Source organism: Drosophila simulans, chromosome 2L, assembly GCF_016746395.2.
Source record: "Drosophila simulans strain w501 chromosome 2L, Prin_Dsim_3.1, whole genome shotgun sequence".
Taxonomy (NCBI): Eukaryota; Metazoa; Arthropoda; class Insecta; order Diptera; family Drosophilidae; genus Drosophila; species Drosophila simulans.
In genome coordinates this window covers 19594258-19620281 of record NC_052520.2, presented here as the reverse complement: position 1 = coordinate 19620281, position 26024 = coordinate 19594258, and the positions used below count along the sequence as shown (strand labels likewise).

Here is a 26024-nt window from a genome sequence, read left to right as displayed (position 1 = left end):
ACGATAACGTTCTGTGAATGGAATTCTGACAGCCTTACGAGCGTTACGAGCGCATTAATAAAAGTGTCGAACATGCAGGCCGGAATGTGGGTGGTTCGCTCGATCCGAGATGAGTTGGCACGCAACCTTCAGCCGAGCTCCTCCCAGCCTGGTTTCTATTCCGCGATGGCCTTGCAAGTGGCGGCAAACAAGGCGAAAAGGCGCCTAAAAGCAGGCAGCACTCGAAAACATGGCAAAGAGCGGAGACCGTGTCAAGGATATAATGGAGGATTTAGTAGGCGCCTTTGCCAACTGAGTAGCAATGAAGGGATCCCTTTCACCAGTACAGCCTTCTGTCTTCTACGATTATTATCTATTTATACGAATTAATAGAATATATAATTTACAGATATAATTATTGTCAAACAGATAAAATGAATTTCCTTTGGTTCCCATTTTCCCACTGAAGCAAACTCCCTGACTCGCGATTACAGGGTAGCAAAAGGAATTGCACACTCGTACGAGCAGGCCCACATCAATTATGCAACCGACAGGGAGCATTTCCCCAAAGCAATTGTTTGCCTTTTGCGATACTCGACCAACTGTGTGGGTCATAAATTATGGCAGCCATGAAAATGGCTCCTGTTGGTAAGACGAAAAGAGGCCTGCCTGTGGATTAAAACATTGTGAGCGGTTCACTCAAAGGCGAAACTTTTTCGCCAAGTTTTGCGAAACAAAAATTCTTGGCCAGTTACTTTGAAGTTCAGAAGAGTCCTCGAACGAAAGCGTCAAACGAGTGCAGATTAAATTAAGCACAAAACTTTGTTAATATGCTAAACAAAAGCACAATACCTCAGCTTGGTCCGATGGTTGAGAACAGCACAGTCTGAAAAATTAGGGAGCTGGGTTTTTGGTTGCACATTTTAATTAAGAAAGCTGCAAATTACAGACAAACAACAGACTGAGCAAATCGGGGTGAGGGGCAGGATAAAAACCGGAAATGAGAGATACAGAAACCAGGCAAGTTGACTTTAGCAATTGAGTAGGGGAAGAAGATAGATGAAACTTAAATAAGGTACCAAACATGGAGTAATTTTGGACAGACGTCGAGGTTTAATGACAGGACATCTGCCGCTGTATTAAGTTCCCAGTTTCAGTTCAAACTAAAGGCTAGCCTTTCAAGCGTGTTTTAATTATAGAACTTACTGGTCTTTCCACCTACTTTCCCCTTCCATTTCCATTTTCCATTTCCACCTTGCAGAACTACTTAGTTTGCTCATTAATAAACTCATTTGCTAAGTTAGTTAGTTTGTTTACGTCGCTTGTCAGTCTACTTCAGGGTCCTTCAGGAAAAGGACACGCAAAAGACAAGCCCTCTTCGATCGCCCCCCTCCACGCCGAGTAATTTTGTGTTGCTAATCACATTGTGCCATCGATTTTCCATACAAAGGACACACCTCCCGGCCGCTCGCATATCTGACTGGCCAGAAGTATGTGTGAGCCAGGATAAGCAGCAGCACGATAAGTGGTATATCGCAAGGTATATTGCGATTTTCCCTATGGCCCTAAATCATGCAAAGTGGGTTTGCGTTGCGGTATTGTTTTTGGTTCGCCACTTGACAGTTTCCACTGCGGCAAACTTCTGCCGTTTTTAGGCCAACCCGTTTATGGCCCCGTTCGGGCTATCCTGTCCTGCCTCGTCCTGTTCCCGGACTCAAAGCTCCTTCCTCCGTTCGCTTTCCCTTGCCGCAGTAGTGTGAATCTCTTTCTGCGCTGGCCGACATAAAAGTTTTATATATGCCAGGCCGCCGTTTGAGGCGTTTTTATTAGCCTCCGACTGTCTTACATAAATTTAACATTAAATTAAGTGCCATTTCACCTTGCAGGAGGGTTGGAATGCCGGGAAAACAAAATTAAGGGAAAACGAGAACCCAACGTTTGCCGAAGTTCATTGCACTTACTTGGAATCGCAGAGGGGAGAGTGTATCAGATTGTTGGGCTTTACGAATAGATTCGAATTAAGTAACTCTGATTATTTAAGGGTTTTCCACACTAAAAGAGCACATATTTAAATAAACATCTGTTTTTTTTTTTGCATGAGGCTTTAATTTAAAGTAATTTAATCAACAAGTGTTTCCTAAATAATTGGGAATGCACAAAGAATTTAAAAAAACATTATTTCAAATAAACACGCTTGTAGAAGTATCTACAATATTATTCTACACCCGAAAGCCACCTCCTTGTTCCGTTTTTCAACTGAATCGGTATGAAAACCACATGGCGCCTGGATGAGCTTAGCCCGCTTAACCCTCTACGGTTGCTGGGGGTTCTTCAGACCCCAGTCAGGCGTGCCTCGAAAGCCGCCTATCTCATTGTAAATTCCAGCTAAGCCCGAGCACAGAAACTATTAAGCAAAGCCCCTCGAGTGGTTAGAGAGGTGAAAAGAGCAGGTCCTTCGATGTGTACACACTGCCTGTTGCTGTTGCTATAGGTGTAGTCTTTTTTGAAAAAGTTGCTCCCCAGTGGGTGCCCTTTTAAGATTTATGGCCCCTGACTAGTTGGAATAAACGAACATACATAGAAGAAGGTCTGCTATTTGAAGTAATTGTCGAAATTGATGGACAGCTGATAGGCAGAGCGAGTAAATTGATTAGGGTGACATGTGGGAAAATGCAAACGAGCTCTGGCTTCCATGTTTGTTTACCTTTACCTTTGACAGGGAGCCCTTTTTGTGACCTTCTTTGCATACAACTTGGCCAGCAGAACAGAAGGACAAACACCAGGGCAAACACACCAGGAGCGAGTAAACAAAGGCAGGACCTCGAATGGAAGTCAAAGTCGGTCCGAGGGTTTAATGCCCCGGGGCAGTCATTGACACCCGCTGCTACTCCATTTGCTGGCGAAGGTGGGATTCAGATTGGAACATGTTAATTAAACAAATTTACCTTTATCTGATGTCGGCAAATATTGGAAAAGTTTTCACTCCACGAACATTGTTATCCGCACGCTGAAAAGTATGCAAGTTCGCGTAACTCATGGGAATTCGTTATGTTTTTCCTGCACTCGAAAATAAGCCGCACTTCACTTATCATTTGAATATATATTTATTGCGAGGAAAATATTTCGTTTTAATTTATCAAAGAGCTTTAATAATACTTTTTGTTGAGAGTCACACTTGAGCTCGTAGGGAAGGGGAATCCTCCTAATCTATTACATCACAAGTCACTTTAAAACTGTACAGAACGTATTTATTAGCTCTATTAACTTTGCAACATTCTACATTTTTACTGAATTTTAAATGTTTTTATGAACGCGTTGTTTTCATCCGCTTCTGGCGCACCATTTTCATGTGCCAACCGCAAAGACCGAGTGTTCAAATGCGTTTCTGGGGTTGCTCTTCCGTTGTGCCGTGGAAACCCCAAGTTCGAAAGGCAGGGAAAATTCGAAAAGCCATTTAAGAGAGACCAGAAGAGAGCCGCTGCGGAAAAAGAGAACTCTGGCGGGGCTTGTGTTGAAAGTAAAAGGTTTTGTGACATGCAACGCCAGTCGAATTCAAGACACCTGCCCACCCGAACTCCACGCCAATTCTGTATGGCCATACCTGTCTGTTTGCAACTCTGGAGCTGGCATTTTTGGCTTTGGGCGTATTTTTTTGGTCCGTGCTCTGCTGGCCACGCACTTGTTAAATAGTTAAGCAGCCCGGATCATGATAATTTACCAAAACAGCAAAAACGGGGGAAGCGGATCGGATGTGGCAGTGGGTAGGAAAGTTTGGCGAAGTGGAAGTTCTGGCAAAGTTTGTAGCATGGCTCTCGAGCTGCCAGCTTGCAATTGAAATTTATGGGCTGTCTTACTGCGAAGATAAAGAATTCGCTGATTTGGCGCACTGCATTAATAATAATCAAGCGGGTTCAAACAATAAACTCTTTGTAATTAAAGAACATTTATATATTTTCAACAACAGGATTTTTTGGTAAATTTAAAAACTGTTTCCTAAGATTAAAAGGTATTTACAGCTACCAAAACAGCAATAAAACTGTCATATTCCTTTCTCTTAGGAGGACAGTCATTCGGGTTTATGGTTCCCCAGTACGTGCATATAAAAAGCGGTCTTGAGTTCTCCTGTTTTTCTAGAGTTTCGCACTGCTCTCTTTCGGCCAAGTGCTTAGTCCTGAGTTCCTCCATATGATGTGAATCATGTCCAGGAGTAGAGTGAGGGAATCTTGCGACTGCCAAGTGGGTTGGTCGTGGTGTGGTGGTGGTTCTCTCGCAGAGTTCTTCCACCCACTCTCGGCCAACTCAACTGTCTGCCAAAGCAACAAATGTCTTTTAGCCACACTTCGGTGGAGAGAGCCAGCTACAGCTGTTGGGCCAAAGTTAAGAGAAAAGCCGAGTTCGAAACTAAGTTCGCTCTTTTCCTGATGCCAACAACCGAAACTCGTTTCGCACTGTTTGGGCGTTTGGCAGCCCGGCTTAAACGCCAGAAGTAATTGAGCCAAGGGCGGGCTGGTTATGCTATTGCAATCCGCCAAAAACCGAAAAAAAAACTGCAAAATGTTCACAAGTGTTTGGTTTGGTGAATGAAAAGCGAAACTTGATTGGCTGGCAAGTTGACGATGGAAATTCATTAATTGACAGCGATATCCAAGCACCATGTGCACGCACAGAACATTTTATGGCCTTTCATTATTTTGCCGCAGCTTATTAATCTTGTGGAATGGAAATCAGTGATTTGGTTGAGGATTCCAATCAGTCAGTTAATCATTGATTTTCACTGGAAAAATAATAAAAAGCATACGGAGAGGCAAAGGAATGTCATATCTGTCCAATTTAAATTGATAAATTAAGACCAGTGGATACCAAAACAAAAGATTTAGATTGTCAAAATATAAATAATAAAAACACATTGCTTTGAATTAACATTCGAGTTCTTCAGGATTATTATCTCTCTGCTTTTCTAGACAATCAATTTATTACAATCGCCTACTAGTCTTTTCCAAGATGATAATTAAAAAAGCACGATGCTGGCCAAAATCATAGCTGAGAATAATAGCTTGGAGCCGTGGCCAAGTTATTGGAAACCAATTAAGTCCAAATCCAAGTCTCAGCTGCTGCTGTTGGCCAGAATGCACATATGTATGTATATAAACAGACAGATAACGTAGACACACACCAACTGGTTTGATTGGGGCATGTGGAAAGGTCAGTTATGGCTTAAAGGCTTACGATTGCTCGCCGCACGCTTTGAGTTGCTTTTAATTGTTTAGCACATGCCGTGGGGGAGTTCGAATGAAAAAAGTTGGCTTTTGAGCCAGGTCGCCTGCAGTTGTATCTTTTTGATTTTCTGGCATACGGAAAACTGCAACTGGTTTTCGATTCGCCAAGCCTGACAAATGTTGCAATAGATTTGCGAGCAATTTGTTGAATTGCGTTTTGCATAATGTCAGATAGCAAATGCAAAACAGCAAGCTATACATTTATGTGATTTTTAATATAAATATTTAATATCATTGTTGTATAGTCACCTCGAGTTACCGAAAAGGAATTGATTTTTGCAAGGGTATAAAAATATAATTTTAATTGTTCAATTGCATATTTTATATATTTTCTTGAGTCCTAATAACTTAAGTCTCACATAGATAGTTAAATCATTCATTTCTTAACATTTTTACATTTATATATTTTGTACATTTTTTATACACCTCTAAATAACGAAAAAAAAAAAATAAAAAACAATTCCAAGTTCCATGTTCCACCGTCATCGCCGCTAACTTATCGACGCTAATTTGAAGCACATAATTTTGATGTTTTCTGAATTTAGCTTAAACCTCGAAAAGCCTTTCAATGAATTATGAATTTTCAAATAATTTCTTATATATGCGTTGCCATCCTGTCATCTAAACATATAGAGGCTTGGTATCCTAATATTTAAGCATATAACGCGCTGCCATCCTGATTTGTAAGGATGTCGACAATTGGAGACTTGGGTTTGAGTACCAGATACTTTTAGTCATTTTCGAAACCATGTCAAATGTATATGTTCAATGTAAGTTACGTTCGAGCAAAATGTAGAAAACAAACGATATGTAGAAAATAGGTTTCCTTTAATAAAAAATCAATGAATATTAATTTATTTTAAAATTATCATATTCAGTTCATTGTATTTATTACCAAAGCTCTGTAAAAACACACTGAAATAAAAAAAGGCATAGACATTTAAATACTTATGCTTTTAGCATAATATTTTATTTTTCCTGACGCTAAAATTTTCTACCTCTTCAATAAATATGATGCGTCCATAATGCGTCACATGAGCATAAACGCAAAAGGACGTTCAAATAAATTGAATAGCCCAAAAATGTTCGGTTCATTTAACCCACTCGACCCTCGGGGGTCAACTAAAACCGGAAAAAAGTGGATGAGCAAAAAAGGAGCCCAAAAAAGTGTATCAAATCGAGGCTGTCGAGGGTCAGTTTGCCATTGAACACTCGAGTGGACAGCAGACAGGTGGAAATGCCCGGTCAGGAAACACTTTTAGTCCGCGCTGCTTGGTTCACTGCGTTTCGGGATTGAATTAATAAAAACAATTTCCAGGCATTATAATGTGGTGAGTGCGATTTCAATTTGTGCCTCGCGCTGCGGTCATGGAAAATTACCCATATGCGTGAAATAAGTTTGGGCAAATGCGTATTTTAATTTGCCGATTATCCTCTTAAATTTGTTGAAATATACTAAAAATATCTAAAATAGGTACTGGAAAATTCCCTTTTGAAAAATGCAATAAAAATTCATTTACACTTACCCTGTCTGGTAAAAGTGTAAGAATTGGCACGCTCGCACCATAAATCAATTGCCTCGAAAAATGCTTTATTAAATAAAAGGAGGTAGCTGGGATTTCCAATGGCCATCGTCGTCGGACCAACGAGGATATCGCCATATGTGCGTCCAGTTGGGGAACCCAACCCAACGGGCCCCAGCCCCCTGTGAACATCCTGTCTGGCTTGCACCTAACTGTCTGCCTCGGATGCCACAATTTTACCCCTTTTGCCTGCGCTGGCCACGCAGATATCCATATCCTTGCTGAAGTATTTTGCGCCCTGCTGCATTTTGATTTACCTTCATGGCTAGACAACGCATGTTGAGGCGTCATAAGACCGGCTCACTTGTTGGGCTTCGGAAATTATGTCCTGCAGGTGTCTGCGTCGCAACTGATTAGCTCCTGCCCCAAGGATTCGCCGAGGGTCCTGTGGCTCCGCCACTGACGCTAATGCGACAGGTTGCCACAGCCAGCGACGTGCATTAAAATTCAATTACAAAATATTTTCCAACTGCACTACGTGACCGAGGCTTAGACTCCAGGGTCCAGGGTCACTTCTTTTTACGATGGCAGGGGGGCTCGACTCTACTGAACTTCGCGACAGCTGTTCCTATTTACAAGAGCTCAGTTCGTTCCGGCCGTGGTATTGCATTAATTTCTCAGATCAAACGCGCTGACAGAACCGCAAGCTAATGAAAATGTGAAAAGCCTCTGACAGCCGCACTTTCATTCCATTTCCCATTCACAGTACGTGGGCGATTTTTAATGAAACGCGCCGATGTGTGGGCAAACTCCATTCCGACAAGTTCTTTGTCGGATGAAGAACTAATTTCGAGAATTTTATTTTATAGTAAGGCTCAATAACTTGGGTACACTCCTTTAAGTTCGTATAACACCATAATCATTTGATCCATTATTGTTTTTAAGAAAGTGGTTAAAGGTCACTTTTTAAGCAGGTCAATAACCGTATAAAATTCCAATTGCACCTTTTCTTTGAATAATTCGTTAAATATGTTTAAAACGACTTCTTGAAATTCCCTATCTCGTTCCTTTGAATTTTTATGTGCAGAATTGATAACTTGAGAATGATTTCTAAGAAGTGCCCAATAACTTTTGCATCCAAGGGTGATAAGAAAGCGGAGCAGATCGCTGAAAATCCACATATAAAAGCGCAGCGATTGATACTGCAACTTATGAGTTACACTCGAACAGTACACAGCAGCACATCAATATTAAAGATGAATTCCGCACTGCAAATTAGGTAAGCAATACTGAAATTGGAGCCATATCCACCCGGCTTAATATTGTATATTTTCAGCTGCCTTCTCGTTGTCCTTGGCTGCCTTTTGGGCTCAGGACACTGCCAAAGTGAAGCCGAATTCGCGGCGAAGTCCCGAGAAATAGCCCAGATGTTCGGCAATCCCTCCGTTGATAAATACACGAAGGCTCGCAATTTGCCCGCGCTGCTTGCCTTTTACGAGAAATACTCCAGTCGCCTTCGACTGACACCTCAGGAAAGGAATAGTGTCAATAATGCTATGAGGCAGTATAAGGCACAACGAAACCAGCAAGTTGACGGAGTATCTGCCCAGGGAGGTTGGTTGTTTGACATCATCAAGTCAGCTATTTCAATCATTGTAAAGGCCGTTGAATGAGACCACATGGTGAAGCTTGTAACTTGAAATTTCTGTCACTAATTGTCAAAATTGTGCAATTTAAATTGTAACTTCGCCAGTTCAAGTAAAAGTCAACTTTTCATTTTATGTAGAAACTATAATAAACATGAATTAATTTAAAAAATATACTTTAAATATCTGGTATTTATTTAAAGAATCAAAAATAAAAAAAATCCCCGCCTTCAACATACAAAAGATCTAATATCAACTTTTGGGGGAAACATGATTTAACTGCAACTAAAAAAAAAACAAAACTTTTTAGATACTCAATCAGCACGCTTTATCTTAATTAATTCATACGACCACGCCCACAAATTACACTTACAATACTTGATATTTCCACCAGGAGCAATCTCGTAAACAAGTCCTTTTTTACCATATCTTAGCTCCGACTATATAAGAAATTGGTATCTTATAGTTTTGGCTTTAATAAAAGCTGCTCAAGAAAGAAATAGGTTTCACTTCGAAAGTCTTTTTAATGCCGTCTGCAAGGCTAAATATTTTCTTATATATCAGTATACATATATAGCGACATTATCTACCGAAGAATTTTCTTAACACCATGGAATACCGAGAAAATGAATTATTCAGAATAAGTTCAAGCAAAGATGATAAGACAGTGACTTGAGCTTGATCATAGCATAGCTATAAATACAGATGCATTTAGTGCACAGCTAAAGAGTTTCAATCGCAACGTACTCAGTGCAACATCAAGACGAAATATGAAGACAGTAATTCTATTTAGGCAAGTCGTTCTCCGATTAAAGATAGATAGACAAATCTACATTCGATAAAATTGCAGTTTCCTGCTGGTGCTTCTTGGATGTTTGGAAGCAGGACATGCACAGCGTGATCCTGAATTCTCATCCAAGGCTCGTCAAATGCTCGCAGTCTTCGGCAACTCAGAGGTCGATAGATACACCAAGTCCCGAAATTTGCCCGCATTGATTGAGTTCTACGAGAAGTACTCCAGTCGTCTGCCATTGACTGTCCAGGATCGAACCTATGCCAACAATGTGGTCAGGAGGTATCGGGCACAGAACAACCAGCAGGTCGATGGTGTTCCTGCTCAGGGCGGAATTGGTCTGGCGTTCGCGCTACTTCTTCCATTCGCTATGTCAATTGTGGAAGGAATCGCCAAGGCGATCAGAGAATAGACATACCGTCTGGTAGCAGACTTTGGATTTTAAAACGATTCTTAACACAACTATAATCATGAACATATAAAATCAGTAGAATTCAATGCAACCTCCAACCTTTTTTGGGAAAATAGGCTCGAGCAGGTGGATGGGTATCCATGGAGATTTTAAGGTGTGTCGATGCCTGTGCGAGGAGCATTTTCCCGTTGACAGGTGAGCGTTGTCGATTGTCGAGTCGCCTGCCATTGACAATTGAAAATGACATTTGACATGCCGCAGCACGAGTGTGGCCCTGGATTCTGGCAGTTGACGTCGAGTGGATTTTATGCAAATTGGCAAATTTTGGCTGGATCGGAGATGGCCTTTGTGGAGTGGATACTCTTGTGTATCCTGCAGGAAGTTGTTAAGGTAGTCAAGTGGCTGCCAACGCAATTAACTGCTTCACATGCTGATGAGAGGTGCTTCACTGACTGTCAGCTATATACATATGTATGTATGTTGAGTATGTGGCACAAAAAGTGAGGCCAATTGTGCGTGGCGCTCGAATAAAATGGAGCCAGCTGAGTGAAATGACACCAAAGCCCATCGAAAGTGCAGCGAAGCCTGAACTCAAAGTACCGTCAATTCTTCCATTTAAATTCCGCTTGCTGCCCACCACCACCACCAGGCGACAAAAGAACACGCCACATTTACAAGATACAAATGCGGGGTCCATCTTCTTGGAAACAGCCATCCATCCAAAGCAAGCGATACTCGAAGAACGGCTGTTTTTGGTTGACTCATTGGTGTCAGCGGAGGCAACAGTGCCTTAAACAGCGAATTTCAGGTGACTCATGGCAACTGGCGAGAAAGTAAGTGCTCACCTTAGGAACCACATAGCCCAATCAAGGCTCATTTCAATAAGGTTGAAGGGGAGGAATGGGAGAACAAAGAAAGTTGTATTCCAAGTATGAAGATGGTTGGTTGTCAAATTAGCAGAAGGTGATTGGAGGAAATGAAGATATCCCACAGGCAATTTATGTTTATGTAAAGTACTAATGTATATAACATGGTATAAAGGCGAGTCTGATCGTATAAAGAGAATTCTTGAAGTTAATTATAAGGAGAACAATTTGACCGAACTACACTGTTACTTTGAAATTTGTAGTTAAATTAAGATTCTATGGGGTATTGTATACTATTAATAGTATATATAACTTGAAAACGAGCTAAAAAAAAAAAACACAATAAGTCTTGTATCCGAGAGTGATAAGAACTGCATCGCTTTCAAAAATCCAAGTATGTATATAAGCAGAGGGATTAGTAAAACAATCAATTACTAATTGCAATTAAACAGTACACAGCAATACATCAATATTGAAGATTAGTTAGGTGTGCTATCCTTCAATTTAAGCTAAATGAATAAAATATAAGTATGGAACTTACCGCTCTTCGATGGTGGTGGGCAGTTGGGTTCGGGCCCGCATCATGCTGAGAAAGTGCTTTCCGGGTGAGATGCCTCCTGCGGACGAGCTGGGTCCATTCAGACCGCTGCTGCCCTCCGAAAGGTAACCATTGTCGATGTCGTGGAATCGCGATCCCCCCGGGGAGCTGCCCACTCGCAGAGCATCGCCATCGCTGCAGTAGCCCTGGCCAATGTCCGACTCACAAAAGTCCAGGTAGGATTGATGTGGGTGGTGGCCACCGCGAGCACCTCTCGTCGGCAGAGTCACATGCGAATTGTAGCCCCTGAGCAGCGGTCTCATGGGCAGGATGGAGCCCCCACTGGCTGGTGGTGGTGCTGGGGGCAACTGCTCCTCCTTGGACTCGTAGATCGTGCCCACAATCTTGGAGGGTATCGTGTGGAACTTGTTTGGCGAAGCGGTGGGTGTGTTGGGAGCCGAGTTGACCAGCGGTCTCGGCAGTCCCTGCCGTTGGTGGTGCGGTGGCGAGGACAATATATGAGGTCCGGCGTTGTACTCCAACTTTCTAGGAGCACTCAGTGCGGACTTCGGCGGCGGAAGGCGACTGCTGCCGTAAATACCCGAGCTGTGCTGCGGAGTACTGGGCTCACTCAGGAACCCATGCGATGATATGTGGCTCGATGGCTGACTATTCGCATAGCAGGGAGGTGGTGGCGTCTGATTCTGATGGATATGTGCATGTGTGCTGACGGGTGGCTCAGCCGGCGGTGGCTGGGATATGTTCGAGGATATGTCGCTGGTTTCGCGTTTGAGCAGCTGCTGGTTCTGCTGGGACTCCGCAGCAGGAAGGTGGCCAGCACCACCACCCAAGGAGGGCAACTTGCTGGTGCCCTTGATGGCGGCAATGGGCTTGGGCAATCCCCCGCCGCTGGGACTCTGAAGGAGTTGGGGTGCCTTCAAGGAGCTCTTCGAGTCCGACTTCGAGTGCAGCGAGGACTTCGAGGACGTCTTGGGTGTGTTCTTCTCCACACCACCAACTGCGCGGACCAACGAAGACTTGCCAGTCCTGCCCATTGTGGAGCTGCGGGACTCATTGCCCGATTCCTCCTTGTTCAAGGACCTCGCCGGACTCTTCTCCTTCTTGTCCAGCTTGGTCGCCTTGTTGGCCTGGTCCTTCTTCTGCTGGGCAGCCAGCAGCTTGGATTGCTTCGTCTTTGGTTGCGGCTTCTGGGAACTCACGCTAATACTGGGTGGTTTCAGCTGGGAGCCATGGCCGTCATTCAAACTCAGGCTGGAATCAGAGCGCTCCGAGCGTGCCGAACTGAAGCCCGATGAGGAGGATGTCCTTTTGGACTGAATCTGCGTTTTGCTGGCCACCGAGGCGGCGTTTACCGCATTCTGTTGCTTCTCCTTGTTGAAGAGCTTCAGCTTGTCCAGCATCGAGTGCTTCTGGGGAGCGGTCTGCGGACTGCTCGGCGAGGGAATGCCGCTCTTAATGCTCGGGGGTCGGAGGCTGGAATTAAATACATTTTTTTCAATAATTATAAAGAAATGGGTATACATTCAAGGATATATACGTGGGGACCTCAATAGAATCTTACCTGTTGTTGTTACCGCTCTTGAGGCTCTGGATCGTGTGGTTGCTGGTGGGCGGACTGTTTGGACGGCTGGTATTGAAATCACTTCCGCTCTTTCCCAGGCCCGGTATTGCTGAAAACAAGAGCGACATCAAGGGTTACAGAATGCTTTAAGGAACTGCAAGCCCACTCGATTTCACGATTTTCGGCGCCCACTTAACAGAAAGAGTCAACCTATAAATCAATGCAAAAGGGCAATGTGGACGTTAAACTTAATTAATTGCCTTGCGTGAGGTTGATAACAGATTGGGAGGAGGAGTCTGAGTTGCGAGATTTATGATTGCCCAGAGACCAGTCGAATATTTGGTGTATAAATCATGATGGAGAGTGAAACTGTTCTATAAATATGCCCACGACCGTGACTCAAGCAGAATGAAGCGTTTTGTACGGCACTCTCTTACAAATTGGGTCAAAACTGCATGACAAACGGGAAAGTGTGGTTCATGAGATTAATTCTCACCTTTCAGTTGATTGTTAATATAATAACTTCGGCGTTTTAAAGCTCTTTCACGAGTATTTGTGTTATTTGTTGTGTTATTCACCCTGAAACCAAGAACCAAGTTCGTATGCCTTGCATTTTTAATTACTCTCCAGCCTCCTAATTAAATGAAGAATTCAGTTACCTTGTCCACAAATCAACGTCACCTTTTTGGCATTCGAAATTCTAACCCCAAACGCATCCCGAGGGAGCTCTGATTGTGGTGGAGTTGGGCTATCCCCTCCACTACCAAAATCTCGGTCACAAGCCCACCCATAAAACGCATTTGAAAAGGGCTAAGTGCAGTCGCTGCTTTCCAGCTTTGGGGGTTGTTTGTCGAGCCCCGAGACCGAAATTTGTTTACTCCCGGTAAACAATGGGGAGGTCCCTCGCCTCCCTTAAAAAACGCATCAGGGATGGTTGCGCGGGCTTATGGCATTTTTTAATAAATTTTCCCAAACCATAGATGGGCACTCACATGGCGTGTGATTCGGCGTGGGTGGCAGTGGACGCACTTTATCCGGCGGACAGCGACGTTGGACCATCACGGTGGCGGGCAGTGGAATGGCAGTTCCGCCATTGACCTTTGCGTAGGCGGGGGCAATTTGTCTGCAATCGAGAAAAAATGCATATAGATATTAAAGTGCACATAATAACAAGAATATTACATGAATTCACAGAGATTTACAAATATGTATATTTTTTAAAAGTAATCTTTTATGATTTTAATGGCCGTCGCCCACGCCTCTTGTCCCCGGTAAATATTTATTGGCAGTCTGCAATCACAGTCCGCAATTTGCGCGGACTGCGGTATCAGTATCTGCAAGATACTTTTGAATTAATTTCACGCTTATAAATAAACGAACGTATGGCTTGTTGTTGCCGCCAAGCCCCTTTGTGCAATAAAAAAATATGAAGAGAAAACAACATCGACTTTAAGACCTGGCAATGCAGTAAATTTTTTAATGTTCGTGATCATAAATTTGCATATCTTGTTGATCGTCAACTGAAAAAGTACTTTTCTTTGCGGACATGTCAAGAGCGTAGTTACATGAGTAGGCCTTTGAAATTTCCTAATTGGTCTATAATTGTTCCTCAATTGCAAATGTATTTCTATTCCGAACGTTAAGCTGGCTTTCATGGTCATTTAAAGGCCCTTTAGAAAAGTATAAAGTTGCTTTAATGAAAACTCGTCAAGAAAGAACTGAAACCTTTTTACAGTGGAGATCCTCCATAAATTACCCGGGAAAACAAAACATTTTTCAGAGCTTTTCATTTTAGTCTGCGCAATTAGTCATAAGACTGATTAAGAAGGCAAATTAAGAGGGAAGTAAAAAAAATACGTATAAATATACAAAACGCACTAACTTTTAATAAGTCGCGCACATAAACTTCTGGACGGGATGCCAAGCCAAGTGGCAGACAAAGATACAAATGAATCTTACGGCTGCCGCCATACAATTGTTGTTGGCCATTAATAAGTCAGCCAGACAAGGCGGAGAACTGGTAACAATTGTATTAAATGAATAAAAAGCAGACAATAAAAACAAAGCTGACAGACAAATGAAGTTGCCACGTCTCCTTCTGCAAATTAAATACGCATGCCAGACTCATGGACTCGAAAAGGATGTTTCCCCCGCCAGGACATTTCTACTTGCCGTTGCACAGGCAAACAGCTAACGAAACTTCGCCAAATCTTGCAAAATTACTTTCATATTATTTTATTTGCATTTTATATTGTTCCTCAAGACGTCTACGGAGTTTGGCTCGCCTTTGTCGGCGCGATTTTTAAAAGGATTTTCCGCATACGAGACACTCCTTTTCGCGCATTTAACTTTGAATTGTAAGAGTGGAACAGAACACCTTTGTATCTTTGGGAGCTCAGACGAAATCTCACCCCACACTAATTGCGTTCTTCAAGATATGGAAAATATTTTAAATATTTATTGGTGATATTGTGAATTCAAAAAATTTTATTTGCAGACTAAATTATTCTTTTAACCTGCTTTAATATTTACCATCATAAATATAAATATACCATGAAGACCCCTATCTTATTGTGCTAATGATGCATTTGTACATCTTGCTTGACACTCGCCTCCCTCCACCCACATAATATTTCACCACGACTCCATCCTTTATCTACATCTGCTGGGAACTACTGTGCAGCTTGTTCTGAGTGGGAATGCATTTCGTATCTTTTCGATGGCATCCCCTCGTTCAGGTGTCGCATGTCAAAAGTGATGCGCCGGGCGCCTCGACATCTCTTTATTTGCTTTATTTCGCCCCATTCCCCCGCTGTTGCACAAATTGAATTTACGTCTTTAGTACGCATTTTTGATTTGTTGCTGGAGATGCGGAGATGCGGAGATGCGGAGATTTGCACAGATGCAGAAAAGAACCGAGCCGAACAGAACAGAACGAGGAGCAGCTGCCAAATGTCTTTGACCTTTGCCGGCAGACTGAATGAGCCACGGGTGTGTGTTCCTCATAATAGCTGCCACTGCGGATGGCTGATTCCTCCGATTCCACTGCCTTCCACTGGTGGCATTCACCTATGTTTTACCTCCCCTTACATCCAGCTACTCCGCCATTGCTGAAACCCACAAGCCCACGCAGTTTTGGACCACTCACTAAACATTTCCGTGTGGCGGGGGAAACGCTGATGGCAGCTGTGCTTCTATATACATATATATATATATATATGAAGTCCTGCTCCTGCTGCCCACACCCCCGGAAAACTTCTCGTCCTGGCTGCCCATTAGTTTGCATTGCATTTCGCTGCTGCTTTGTGTACAATGTATCACTTGAGTTGCATTTGTCATGGCAACAGCTTCTGAAAGCCTGACTCTCGTTGTGGAGCCAAGTACTACACTGGGGGAATAAAGGTGAAGCAACACAATAAATTTGTACATTTTAACACACCAGGAGTATCTGGAATATCTATACCTTAGATACATAAACATATATGAATAGAGATAGTGCGTTCATATTATTTATCTGACCCATGACTTATATAACTATTTTACACTTTCCGGTTCATATTCCTATATACCTAGTACCTCTTGTCGCGAGATATTTTCCAGTGCAGTTGAGACGAGAGTGGGCCTGCATGTATGGACACAAGAAGGCTCCACTGGCTGCGCCTGCTGTGACCATTTTGGGAATCTGCCAGTTGCCTTTTATGCAGCATCTTTCGCTTTTATTATTGCTCAGCACACATGGATGGAGTGTTGCATGGAGTTAGCCCGTTATGGTTAGAACTCGAAATCCGGCTTGTCCCTTTGGCATTTGAGTTATTTAACAATATGAAACCATCCGGGGAAGAGATGCTTTCGAGCTCCGAACGGCCGCACCTCAAGACCGCACTTTGTGCACCTCTAAAGACCCGTCACGATAGATCGGTTCGGCCAATTTTCACATCCATCTTAACCCAAAAACCCCTTGAACCGTCTGAGTTTTGAGTGGTTGTGGCGGTATTGCCGTTAAGCGCAGAGTTTTCATAAATTTGCCACCGCAATTCGGCTGGCTACTGCACAACCTCAAAGAACCGAAGAACCGCTATCCAAAACAAAACCGCATCCATCGGATACTTCCCCGTTCGCCTGCCTGTCAGCCCAAATCAACAGCCAAGGCCTGTTTGCAATTTATGCGAGTTGGCCTGGCCAAAAAGCCAGAACAGCTTGGACCACTCGAGAATAAGTTACTTCGTCTAAGGAGTGCTTTATTTTTACTCTTTGTATCTCTGTTTTCCCTTCGCCATTGGACTTCTGAGTAGGTGTTGAATGGCTGGTAATAAGCGTAATTATATGCCATTGATATGGACAGCGAACCGAGTGCAGAATCGAATTAAAGAGCTATTCAGAGGAGGAATGTTTATGGTTCGGGAGAAACTCTAAATGAAAATCGATTGGATGTGTGTTTATTCGAGTCTGCTTCTAATGAAATCCCAAACAAAGCGGGAGTGAATTTTCCAGAAGGAAATCTTATACGGGCATAGGAACTTCGTTCTGTTTACATATTTGGTGTAACTCTTTATAAAGTAATCATCTTGTGGAAAGCTGTCCGCCAACTTTCCGCAATTTTCGCTTGAAGGAACTTATTCCGCTGATGAAAGTCTTCGGGGATAGAGATACCTCGCTCTTTCACTTAGCTCATAATCAACACCGGCTTTGTTCCTAACTAAGAGCCATGTCACAATGTCTCCGCCCTTTGAAATGTTGGTAATGCGATACGCTGGAGAACGTGTTCATTCTTTAGAGTCGTGTACCATCATCTACATACATAGTGCCCCAGACCCTCGGGAATCTACTGACTTTCTGCTTTTCTGGCCCAAAAGATTGTGTTCTTCCATTTCAAGTGCACACATAAAGTCACGATTTTCAGCTATTAGACGGGGGGCGAACTTCGTGCTTTTTGTTTTTTGTGTGCCTTCGGAGACGCATTTTCTCAGCTGCAGCTGGTGGCACAAGAAACAATTAATAGCGTCTGCCAAGATACACCTTCCCCTCCCAGGTCGCAAGCAAGCTAAAAGATGTTTCTCAGCCTGCTAATGGCTGTCGTCATCGTTGGACGACCACCTTTTGTCGGCTGGTTGACATCCTTAAATATGCAGCAGGTTGGCTTAAGCCTGTAAACAAGCCGCAAATGGAGAGTGGCCGAGCAAACAAACCCAAATAGGAACCCAGAGTGCGAGGCTCTCGAAGGACGTGGGGGCGTGGTTGCGCCCCCTGGAGAGCCCCTCTTCGGCAGCTTCCACACTTGGCCAACTCAAGTGGCGACTTCCACTTCCACTTCCTTGTGCACAGTCACACCCAAGTCTGTAGCCTACATAAGTAGGTTTTTTTGAGCGAAATGAGGTGGAGCATTCACGATATTAGGGGAACACTTTCGGAACGAATTTAAATGAAACATTAGAATATTTGATGATTTTAAGAAAGCAATTGTACATGAATCTTACTTTCATCTTTTACATATACAACCTTACATATAGAACCATTCTGTCCTCTAATAACGACATTTATAGCGCTGCCTAGGAAAACATGAAATGGGCATTTTCTTCACACCCAAGGCAAAATGCAGCTGACAACATTTTGAGTTTTATATTTTTGTTTGAGAAGTCGAGTCTTTCACATACGCATGTTCCGTGCGGGGGTTGCTCAAACAATCCGAATTTTCCAAGGGTTGCACGAGGACTTCTGATAAGTAGCACACAGGCATAACGCACTACGAGATTCCCGAGCACTCGCTCTCTTTTTCAATTATGCAACTTTGGCAAATGTTTTATTTATTGACTTTGAAACGAGGAGGGAAAGTGGAATGTCACACCATTTCCATCATAACTGAAAGGTTTTTAGATACGGTGGTTGATTTCGGGCATGCGTTTCTTTCCGAAGATTATTTTCGGGTGGTTGGCAGAGCACTCCCTGCAGTGTGTTCCCACATCTAAAATGCACTTTGAAATATTTGAGTAATATGGATATGGCGGGGCAGCTGAACCCGGCCGATCGCTGGATTATGCAACGAATTTCCATTGGGAGAGGGCAACAAACCGAGGGCTCCAGCTGAATTTAGATGCCGTCTGGCTGGCAGCCAGAACTTCTTCGTTCTTCATTCAGATCCAAGTGCTTTCTACGATCGTTGCGTGTCATCTTCTGTGTCGCTTTCGGCACCTCCAGACAGATGTACATATAGACCAGAGTAAGAAGCCACTAGGATTTGGAATAAGACGGCACCGACTGCGCCGGCATTAATTATGAATCTGGAGTGAGCTGGGAAAATTTGCACTTGCCGGCAAACATCTTGGGAACCACGAAATGTCATTTCCATTAGCTGGCCGGAAAAATGTGTTCCTAAAAATATCCCGTTTAGCTTGAGAAATTATCGTAAATCTGGTGGAACTTTGTTTTCATTTTGGGCTATAGATAGCCCCCAAGTTGGGCGTGATTGACTTGATTTATTGAGCTGACACTTGGCTCAATTCAAACGTTCTTCGTACCCATAATGACACTCATTAGTGGCCAGAAATCTAAACTGTCACTTTCCCGGAAAGAATAAATAGAAGCTGAAAGTTCAATTCGTTGGTTACCTTCTGACATCCGGTGAGTTGGGTAGACTGCGACATTTCCGTGAACTTTTGCCACCATTCGCTGATGAGGATGATGCATTTCCCATGTTTTTTTGGTTGTTGGGGATTGTGGATAACTAATTTAAATTTGGCATTTAGATGCAACTTTGGCACTGAATTAGCTTTTGTTTAACTTCTGTATTTCTCACATTACACTTTGGAGTTTTCCATAGCTCTTCGTTGGTGATTCATAAAAATATCTATTTATCTTCAAGGGATATTTAAGATACTATTAATAGCTTCTTAACAAACCGAATTGGATGTATCTATGGCTTTATTTTGTATACTTTATGGCTTTTTAAAAAGTGTATGATGTCTCTACATATTTTTTTATTTTAAAAAGAGATCAAAGCGTATATTTTTGATCTATCCCATTCTATAAGAAACTCTCATCTTCCCCCAATTATACAAGTAACTCGATTTCCGTCTTCTTTCCGTCTTTCAATGTTCCCTTTTAATTACATAAATACACCATTTTCACACTAATTATGAGCTCAGATATCAGAATGTTTACTTTGTGTAATTAGTTTGCAATTAAGGGGGGTTGCTGCAGTCGAAGTAGAAATGGACCAAATCAGCCAAAATGCCTGGTAGCAACGCCCTCCAGTCAAATACAGTCCGAAAAGGGAAAAATAATCCATTTTGGGATGACCAAACCGAAATATTTGCACAGCACTTTGATCTTAGCCCAGAAACAAATGGGGGTTGCACAGGCGGTCCCAAGTTTAATGCAATTAAATGAACATATTTGCAGCTTCCGTGCAAGACAAACCAAACCAAACCAAAACAGACCGAACCAGACGGACCGACATTCGTTTTTGATGTATGACTGCCGATGCGGCTAATCGAGAAGAACCCAAAAAAAATGGGGTAGATTTGGCTCAACTCGCCATGAACTTCTTCGGGATTGAGCGGATGCGGATTCCCTGCTCTTTTTGCTGGTTCCTGGCAGGAAAATCAATAACTTCAATTACAAGGATGGAGAGCTGGAACAAAAAATATTGCGTGTAAATAATACGCACGTGTGCGTGACACGTGAGTGGGTGGCAGCTGCGCCCACCCAGCGAGAGTCCTTGCAACATCCTTTTTTAGGAATTTTTCAAGTGCCTGCTAAATGCTCTCAAAGTGGTCATATTTTCCCATCTCCCCGGTAGTTGCGAGGGTGCGAAGCTCATGCTTAATCAATCTGTCGTAAAATGTAATGGGTAGAAACGGGCTGGATTCGATTTGATAAATGTAACAAGGAAGTCGACACGTGTACGGGGATTGTCAGCTATTTCCCCATCGACTTTGACTTATGGGTGCATTTTTCTGATTTATTGAAAGTTTGCAGCGGTTGCGTAATCACGCTGCCACAGCAACAATTACGACAATCAGAACTTCGGAAAAACCCGGACTAGGCCAGACCGAAAGCACTCGACTCGGCTGAGTCCCGACTGACTGCATAATTTCCATAAATTGTTGCAAATTGCTGTTTGTTGTTTGTCACTCAAGTCCGGGCCCAAAGAGCTCAGGCTGGGCGAAGATGTGGAACAGAAAGTTAGGCGGCATCTATAGAAATCCATGAATAGTACAGGGGAGTCTTGGCAGGCTGAATAACAACAAGTCGGTGGAGTGAAAACGATGTGCTTACAAGACTTTTGACCCAAGATGAGTTGGCGTCCAGGGGGAGGCATAGAAAAGGTAACAAAAAGGTGATTTGCTGAACGGTTTTCATTGAGGATGCTAAACTTCAAAGGTGATACTTTGCTCATTTAAAATTAATACCCTTCCTTTCTCAGTATATCTCCACTGAGACAATTTTCATTAATTCTGCTATTTTCTGTATTTAAAATCAGTGAGAAAAGCAAGCCATACTTAAGGCACAAAAGCCCACAAAATTAGTTAACACCCTCTTAACGTTGCCTATAATATCTGTAACCGATTGCCATCCTGCCCCTTACCTCCACCCATAATCGCCGATAACTAATCGTTCGATTCGAGAAATATCACGTACCAAACTTGAACCGCAACTTTTTGACACACTTAAAATGCCGACGGCCGCCAGTTGAGTTGGGAAAAGTTTCGAATGGCAGGAGTGAAGGAAACTGATGTTCTTATCAGAGCGTTGCACTTTTCGCACACTGCATAAAAAGTGGCAAAGTCGTTTACCCAGCTCTTATCTACGCCGACACATAAGAGGCCCGAGGGGCGCTCCAAGGAATTATTAAAATCGGTTTTGGAAAATGCATTTTGCATAGTGGCCCGAAGCGGCAAGAACTGGAAATTGACGTTTAGTCACGTACAATGGTGCCCGCAAGTTGGCCAAAGGAAAATAATTTAATATGCGGCAAAGAAGTGGCAAAAAGTTGTTGAAAGACACGCATACATAATCCAATATGTGAAAAAACACTGAGAGAAACGAAAGCAGATGGACCAATACCCAATTTAAATTCATTTTACTTCGGTTCTTAAACAGATTTTACTTAGAATCTAAAAATGGTGTCGAATAATTTGTTTCAGTGTTCAGTAGTGGCCATAGGATATTGTTTCGTCACGAACATAATTTCCCAGCGCGGGTGGCAATAGGTGGGCTGGTTTTGGTAACAGCCCTATGTCAGAATGCAGTTTAGAGTGGAAATTCACAGGGAAAATGAATGGGTCTGCGAATCGGTGTAACTTAGCCATTGTTGGTGCCGGTCAAACCCGACTGGACTGGAGTTTGTGGGCCATTTGGCAGTTTCTTTGTCCTGGAGCGTCTCGGAACATAAATCTAACAATGCTAGCGTTCAATCACTCCAATGGTCCTCGGGTTTGTGGAAACTCCAACGTGGCGCTACGAGCACATGCAGTGCTTATCAAACCGAACTTCGTCTGTGGCTTTAACAAATAAATTCTGAGGAGATTTATGGCAAAAGCCCGCCCCCAAGCCCCGCAATCCCCTCTTAGCTGACATAAAAAAATACTTCCATCTAAATATAAACAAAAGCAGGGGCATGAAATGAAGGGGCGAACTGGGGGAGTGGGGAACAAATTTAAAACGTGCAAATGCACGTGCTGCTCCAAATTCTAGTAGCGCCAGAAGAGGGGTAAGTACGCATGTGGATTGGGGGATTTTGGGGCGGGAATGGGAATCCGGGGCTGCCTTTTGCGCTCCAGCGAACAGCGGGGACCAAAACAAAAATAGACAAGTTTATGGAGCAGAAATCAACTTGAAAGAGTCTTTTAGCTTCCGCTTAAATATACAAAAGTGGAAAAACGAATGAAAACAAAGGGAAAATGGTAAAGTTTCGAGAGTGTCACAACTTCCCCTCGTCTTTTGGCTTTATGAGCACTGCACTTCGGTGGACAGGAAACAAATCTCATTTACTGCACTCCAAAGTGGGTGAAGGAAATTAAAAGCGAAACAATATTTCAAGCTTTTATGACCAGTCACTATCGGAACTATTTTACTAGCCACCCCAAATAAGGAGGATTTGTGGTTTCTCCATAGGCCAACACTTCTTATTTGATTCGAAATACTGATCGTTTCGACTTCCTAGGTTTAGTACTTCCCTCTAGAGAATAACTGCTGGGTATCTGTAGGGAAACCTGAACACAATGGCGTTTTTCTTTTTATATGTCAAAGCAAATCAACAATTTGTCACGGCATTTTGCATTGAATGGGAGCAGGGGGGCAGGCAGGAAGGAGGGCAAAGTTGGATGGGGTAAGAGATTTATACGCATTTCACTCTTTTTGGGCAACTCAAAATGACATTTGTCTTCCGACTATTTTACCCCTTCCAACACGGTCTCCCCAGTCAGCCAATTAACTGCTTGAAAGGGCCGCCTTGAGATCAATGTGCGAGGTGCGGCCCACATCTTGCATTTAAATCGGAAAATACATGTATATATTAACATGAATATTTCATAATCGTTCGCTGTCTGCTGAAGTTGCAATTGACATTTCCTCGAGCTGTCTGAAATCTTGATTCTTCGCTCCGCTGGCCAATTGAAAAGGCGACAAGAAACGTTGAAAGATAATCAATGTTTCTGAACGACAGACTTGGGTGGTCTTTTAAATCGCGTTTATTGAAAGGGGAGTGTAACTATCCCAAGCTCAAGGAATCCACATATGGACTTTAAATTGTCGAGCAATTTGCATGAAAAACTCAAGGTAATTGCGTTGAAGATATGTGAATGTTGGGTATAGTAAGAGATTATTCCCCTCACTATTAATATAATTATGGGTGATGAATTACTTTCTCCCTGGCTCATTTAAGATGCAATTCTTGAAATATCTTCATTATTCATGCCAGCAGCTCGTCGCTGAAAATCGCTTAATTGTCATCGCCACCACAAGGAGTTGAGCCCGCCTCCCGTTGGCCATTACCATTATCATAATTAAGCCATTAGCGCAACGCTGCCATCAACTAATAATGCTCATTTCGCCCTCGACTGTCAGGTACCTCGGGTTATTCACACGCTCTGCCCCGAGATCTTGTGCCCCTATCATTAGCCCATGTTTTGGATTGAGCCGAAGGCAGAGGAATAGGGCTCCCCGCTTGCTTTCTGATATCTCGAGTTTCGACTTTGATTTGGATTTCGATTCGGCTTCTGTGAGGGTTGCAAGTTCAATGCTCCCCCGCCGAAGGATTTTGACAGCGCCTGTTACCCGCTTGTCAGATTGTCAGTTTGTCAGATGTCAGTGGCAGAGAAGCATTGGAAAATTGAAAACTTCAAAACATCTCTTGCCCAACTCCTGCTAACCATAATTAGCCAGAATCCCGAATATGGTGGCTGCCATACATCTCCTTACTACGTAGCAGCGTAATCCTTTCGGTCTCAGCTGCCACTTGAATAAAATGAAATTAGAGACGCTTCAAGAAGCTCCCAAGAACCAACAGATTCGAAGCGGTGATTAATTGGAGACACGCGTCGTAAGACCCGAAAAAACCGGTTATCAACCAGTCTGCAACATGCGATGACAATGGAGATTAGCACCCTTCGGGATCCCAAATTTGGTTAGCTTCTCTAACCATTGTCTGCCACTAATTACCACTGCGCTATGAACTTAGAAAACTCCCATTTTCTTCGGAGCATCTGACTGCTTTGGAGGCAGTCATTTGGAAAGGTGGCAAATTAGGGTGAAATTGACTGATAAGAAAGAAGATAAAGTTCACCCTTTACTAAACGATGTTGTGGTTCGATAATTTCCGAGATGGGATTGTATTCCACGGGCATGAAAGCAAACTTTTGCAAAACATTTATGAGAGTCGATTTACGTTGGCGGAAATTGAGGAAACAGTATCCCATGTCAGAATTTCATTGGAAGAGTAAGTAAGTCTAAAACGAAGTTTATATAGATTTTTAAGGAGAAAGCCACACGCTATGAGATCTAATGTCCAATGGAATTCATTTTCATTAGCTAGCTTTAGCACACGCCCATATATCTTATTAGAGCTAAGCTTTTCCGACTTTTTTATTCGCAAAACTTTTTGTTCCCAAAGGTCCGCCGACATGAAAACCACTCCTCCCAAGGATTTAAACAACGCACAACTCTTATCTAGGATACGTGTATAAAACATGGTCCATGGAGACAAAATCGTCTGGTCTGGCAATTTTTTGGGTCTGTTTGGCTTGGCTGCAGTAAGCCTTTTAATTTGTGTGCATTGAGATAAGGCGATAATTATGGGGGTGGTTGAGAGTTTCTGGTTAATGCTGATGGTGTGTTCTTAAAGCCACGAAGTATGCAACAGCCTGTTGGGTACATTTTATGGACGAACTTTATGCTAAAAAGTTAAAAAATCCCAATATAATTCTCCGAAAGCCCATCACTTGGCACATAAACTTTATTTTGGCACTTCTGAGCGATGCTCGTCGTTAATCAACTTTATTCACACACTCTTTGATTTGCCGCCATTTATTTTCGCGAGTGGCACGCGTCTCTCGAAGCCGGCGAAACAAAACAAAACAATGCGTATCCGTATCCGTATCTGTATCTGTATCCGCACGAAAATCTCCTGCGTCCGTCGACGCAACGAAATCAAGCGACCGAACCGAACTGTTGATGGTGGTTTTGAAAAACTCGCTTTTGCCGGCGTTTTTCGTCGCAACTCACAATTTCCCTGGCAACATGTTCGATGTTCGAAGTGAGCTGGTTGGATGGCTACACTGGACAAAATGATGTCTCAATCAAAATATGAATTATTTTTAAATTAATTAAAATGCTCTATTTTACATTTTCCAATTTATAAAGCTGGCACTAAAACAATAGATGGACTTGTAAAATAAGCACACATGTTTATAAAGGATCTATGAATAAATAAATAAATCTTCAATTACTTAGGCCTAGAAAGAATTTTTTATTTATATAATTAGGATCCAAATTTAATTTACACATGTGTACGATTAAGGTAAGTCCATCTAAAAAAGATTTTTATTTGAGGCATTGATTTGGGATGTAAGAAAATGTTTTACGAAAGGATATTTGCATCCTAGCAAAGCAATAATATGAAAATGAGTGTAATAACTTTTTTCTTTCCCATTGATTAAAAGTAAAATGCAATGTGTATTATTCCATCATATCATTTCTCATGGTGCATCGCATCACTGGAGGCGTTTGACTTGTTCGCTTGCTTGTTTGGTGAGCTGCATTTGGCTGCTCTAAAAATACTTGGCACTTGCACTTCTGGGAGGAGGACTTGGGCAGAGGGTCTGGGTCTGGGTCTGGTCTCCTCCGAAGTTGAAGTTCAATGCACATGCCCCAGCTGCTGGGGGTCAAGTCGGCCGAGTGGCGAACGAGACCAA

At 42.8% G+C, this 26024-nt stretch overlaps 3 protein-coding genes across 11 annotated transcripts in view; 2 read left to right on the top strand and 1 right to left on the bottom strand.

Annotated features, from left to right (window-relative positions):
• The window catches only part of LOC6732875 (protein sickie), a 150550-nt gene that overhangs the window by 36616 nt on the left and 87910 nt on the right, over nt 1-26024 (bottom strand). For 6 of the 9 annotated variants that reach the window (XM_016180423.3, XM_016180421.3, XM_016180419.3 and 3 more), the window contains 3 exons: nt 13608-13738; nt 12616-12724; nt 11037-12527 (listed from right to left, as the gene is read on the bottom strand). In XM_016180423.3, the coding sequence (XP_016025601.1) occupies nt 11037-12527; nt 12616-12724; nt 13608-13738 (1731 nt within the window). Of the gene's footprint in view, nt 1-2924; nt 3397-11036; nt 12528-12615; nt 12725-13607; nt 13739-19217; nt 19447-26024 lie in introns of those variants that run through there. The other 3 variants (XM_016180416.3, XM_016180418.3, XM_039293777.2) reach the window with 2 other exon arrangements.
• On the top strand, nt 7974-8554 carry LOC6732878 (protein Turandot E). Its single transcript, XM_002079947.3, has 2 exons — nt 7974-8057; nt 8115-8554. The coding sequence occupies exons 1-2, from the start codon at nt 7990-7992 to the stop codon at nt 8449-8451; spliced, it is 405 nt and encodes a 134-aa protein (XP_002079983.3). The 5' UTR covers nt 7974-7989; the 3' UTR covers nt 8452-8554.
• On the top strand, nt 9265-9720 carry LOC27206495 (protein Turandot F). The gene has a single exon (XM_016178045.3). It carries the CDS (start codon nt 9354-9356, stop codon nt 9627-9629), a length of 276 nt encoding a protein of 91 aa, XP_016025603.2. The 5' UTR covers nt 9265-9353; the 3' UTR covers nt 9630-9720.

What these genes read in the sequence shown, in the direction of transcription:
- LOC6732878 (XM_002079947.3), top strand. Translation starts at nt 7,990, where the DNA reads ATGAGTTACACTCGAACAGTACACAGCAGCACATCAATATTAAAGATG. An exon ending in AATTCCGCACTGCAAATTAG is followed by an intron (nt 8,058 to 8,114) that starts GTAAGCAATACT and finishes GTATATTTTCAG; the next exon opens with CTGCCTTCTCGTTGTCCTTG.
- LOC27206495 (XM_016178045.3), top strand. Translation starts at nt 9,354, where the DNA reads ATGCTCGCAGTCTTCGGCAACTCAGAGGTCGATAGATACACCAAGTCC.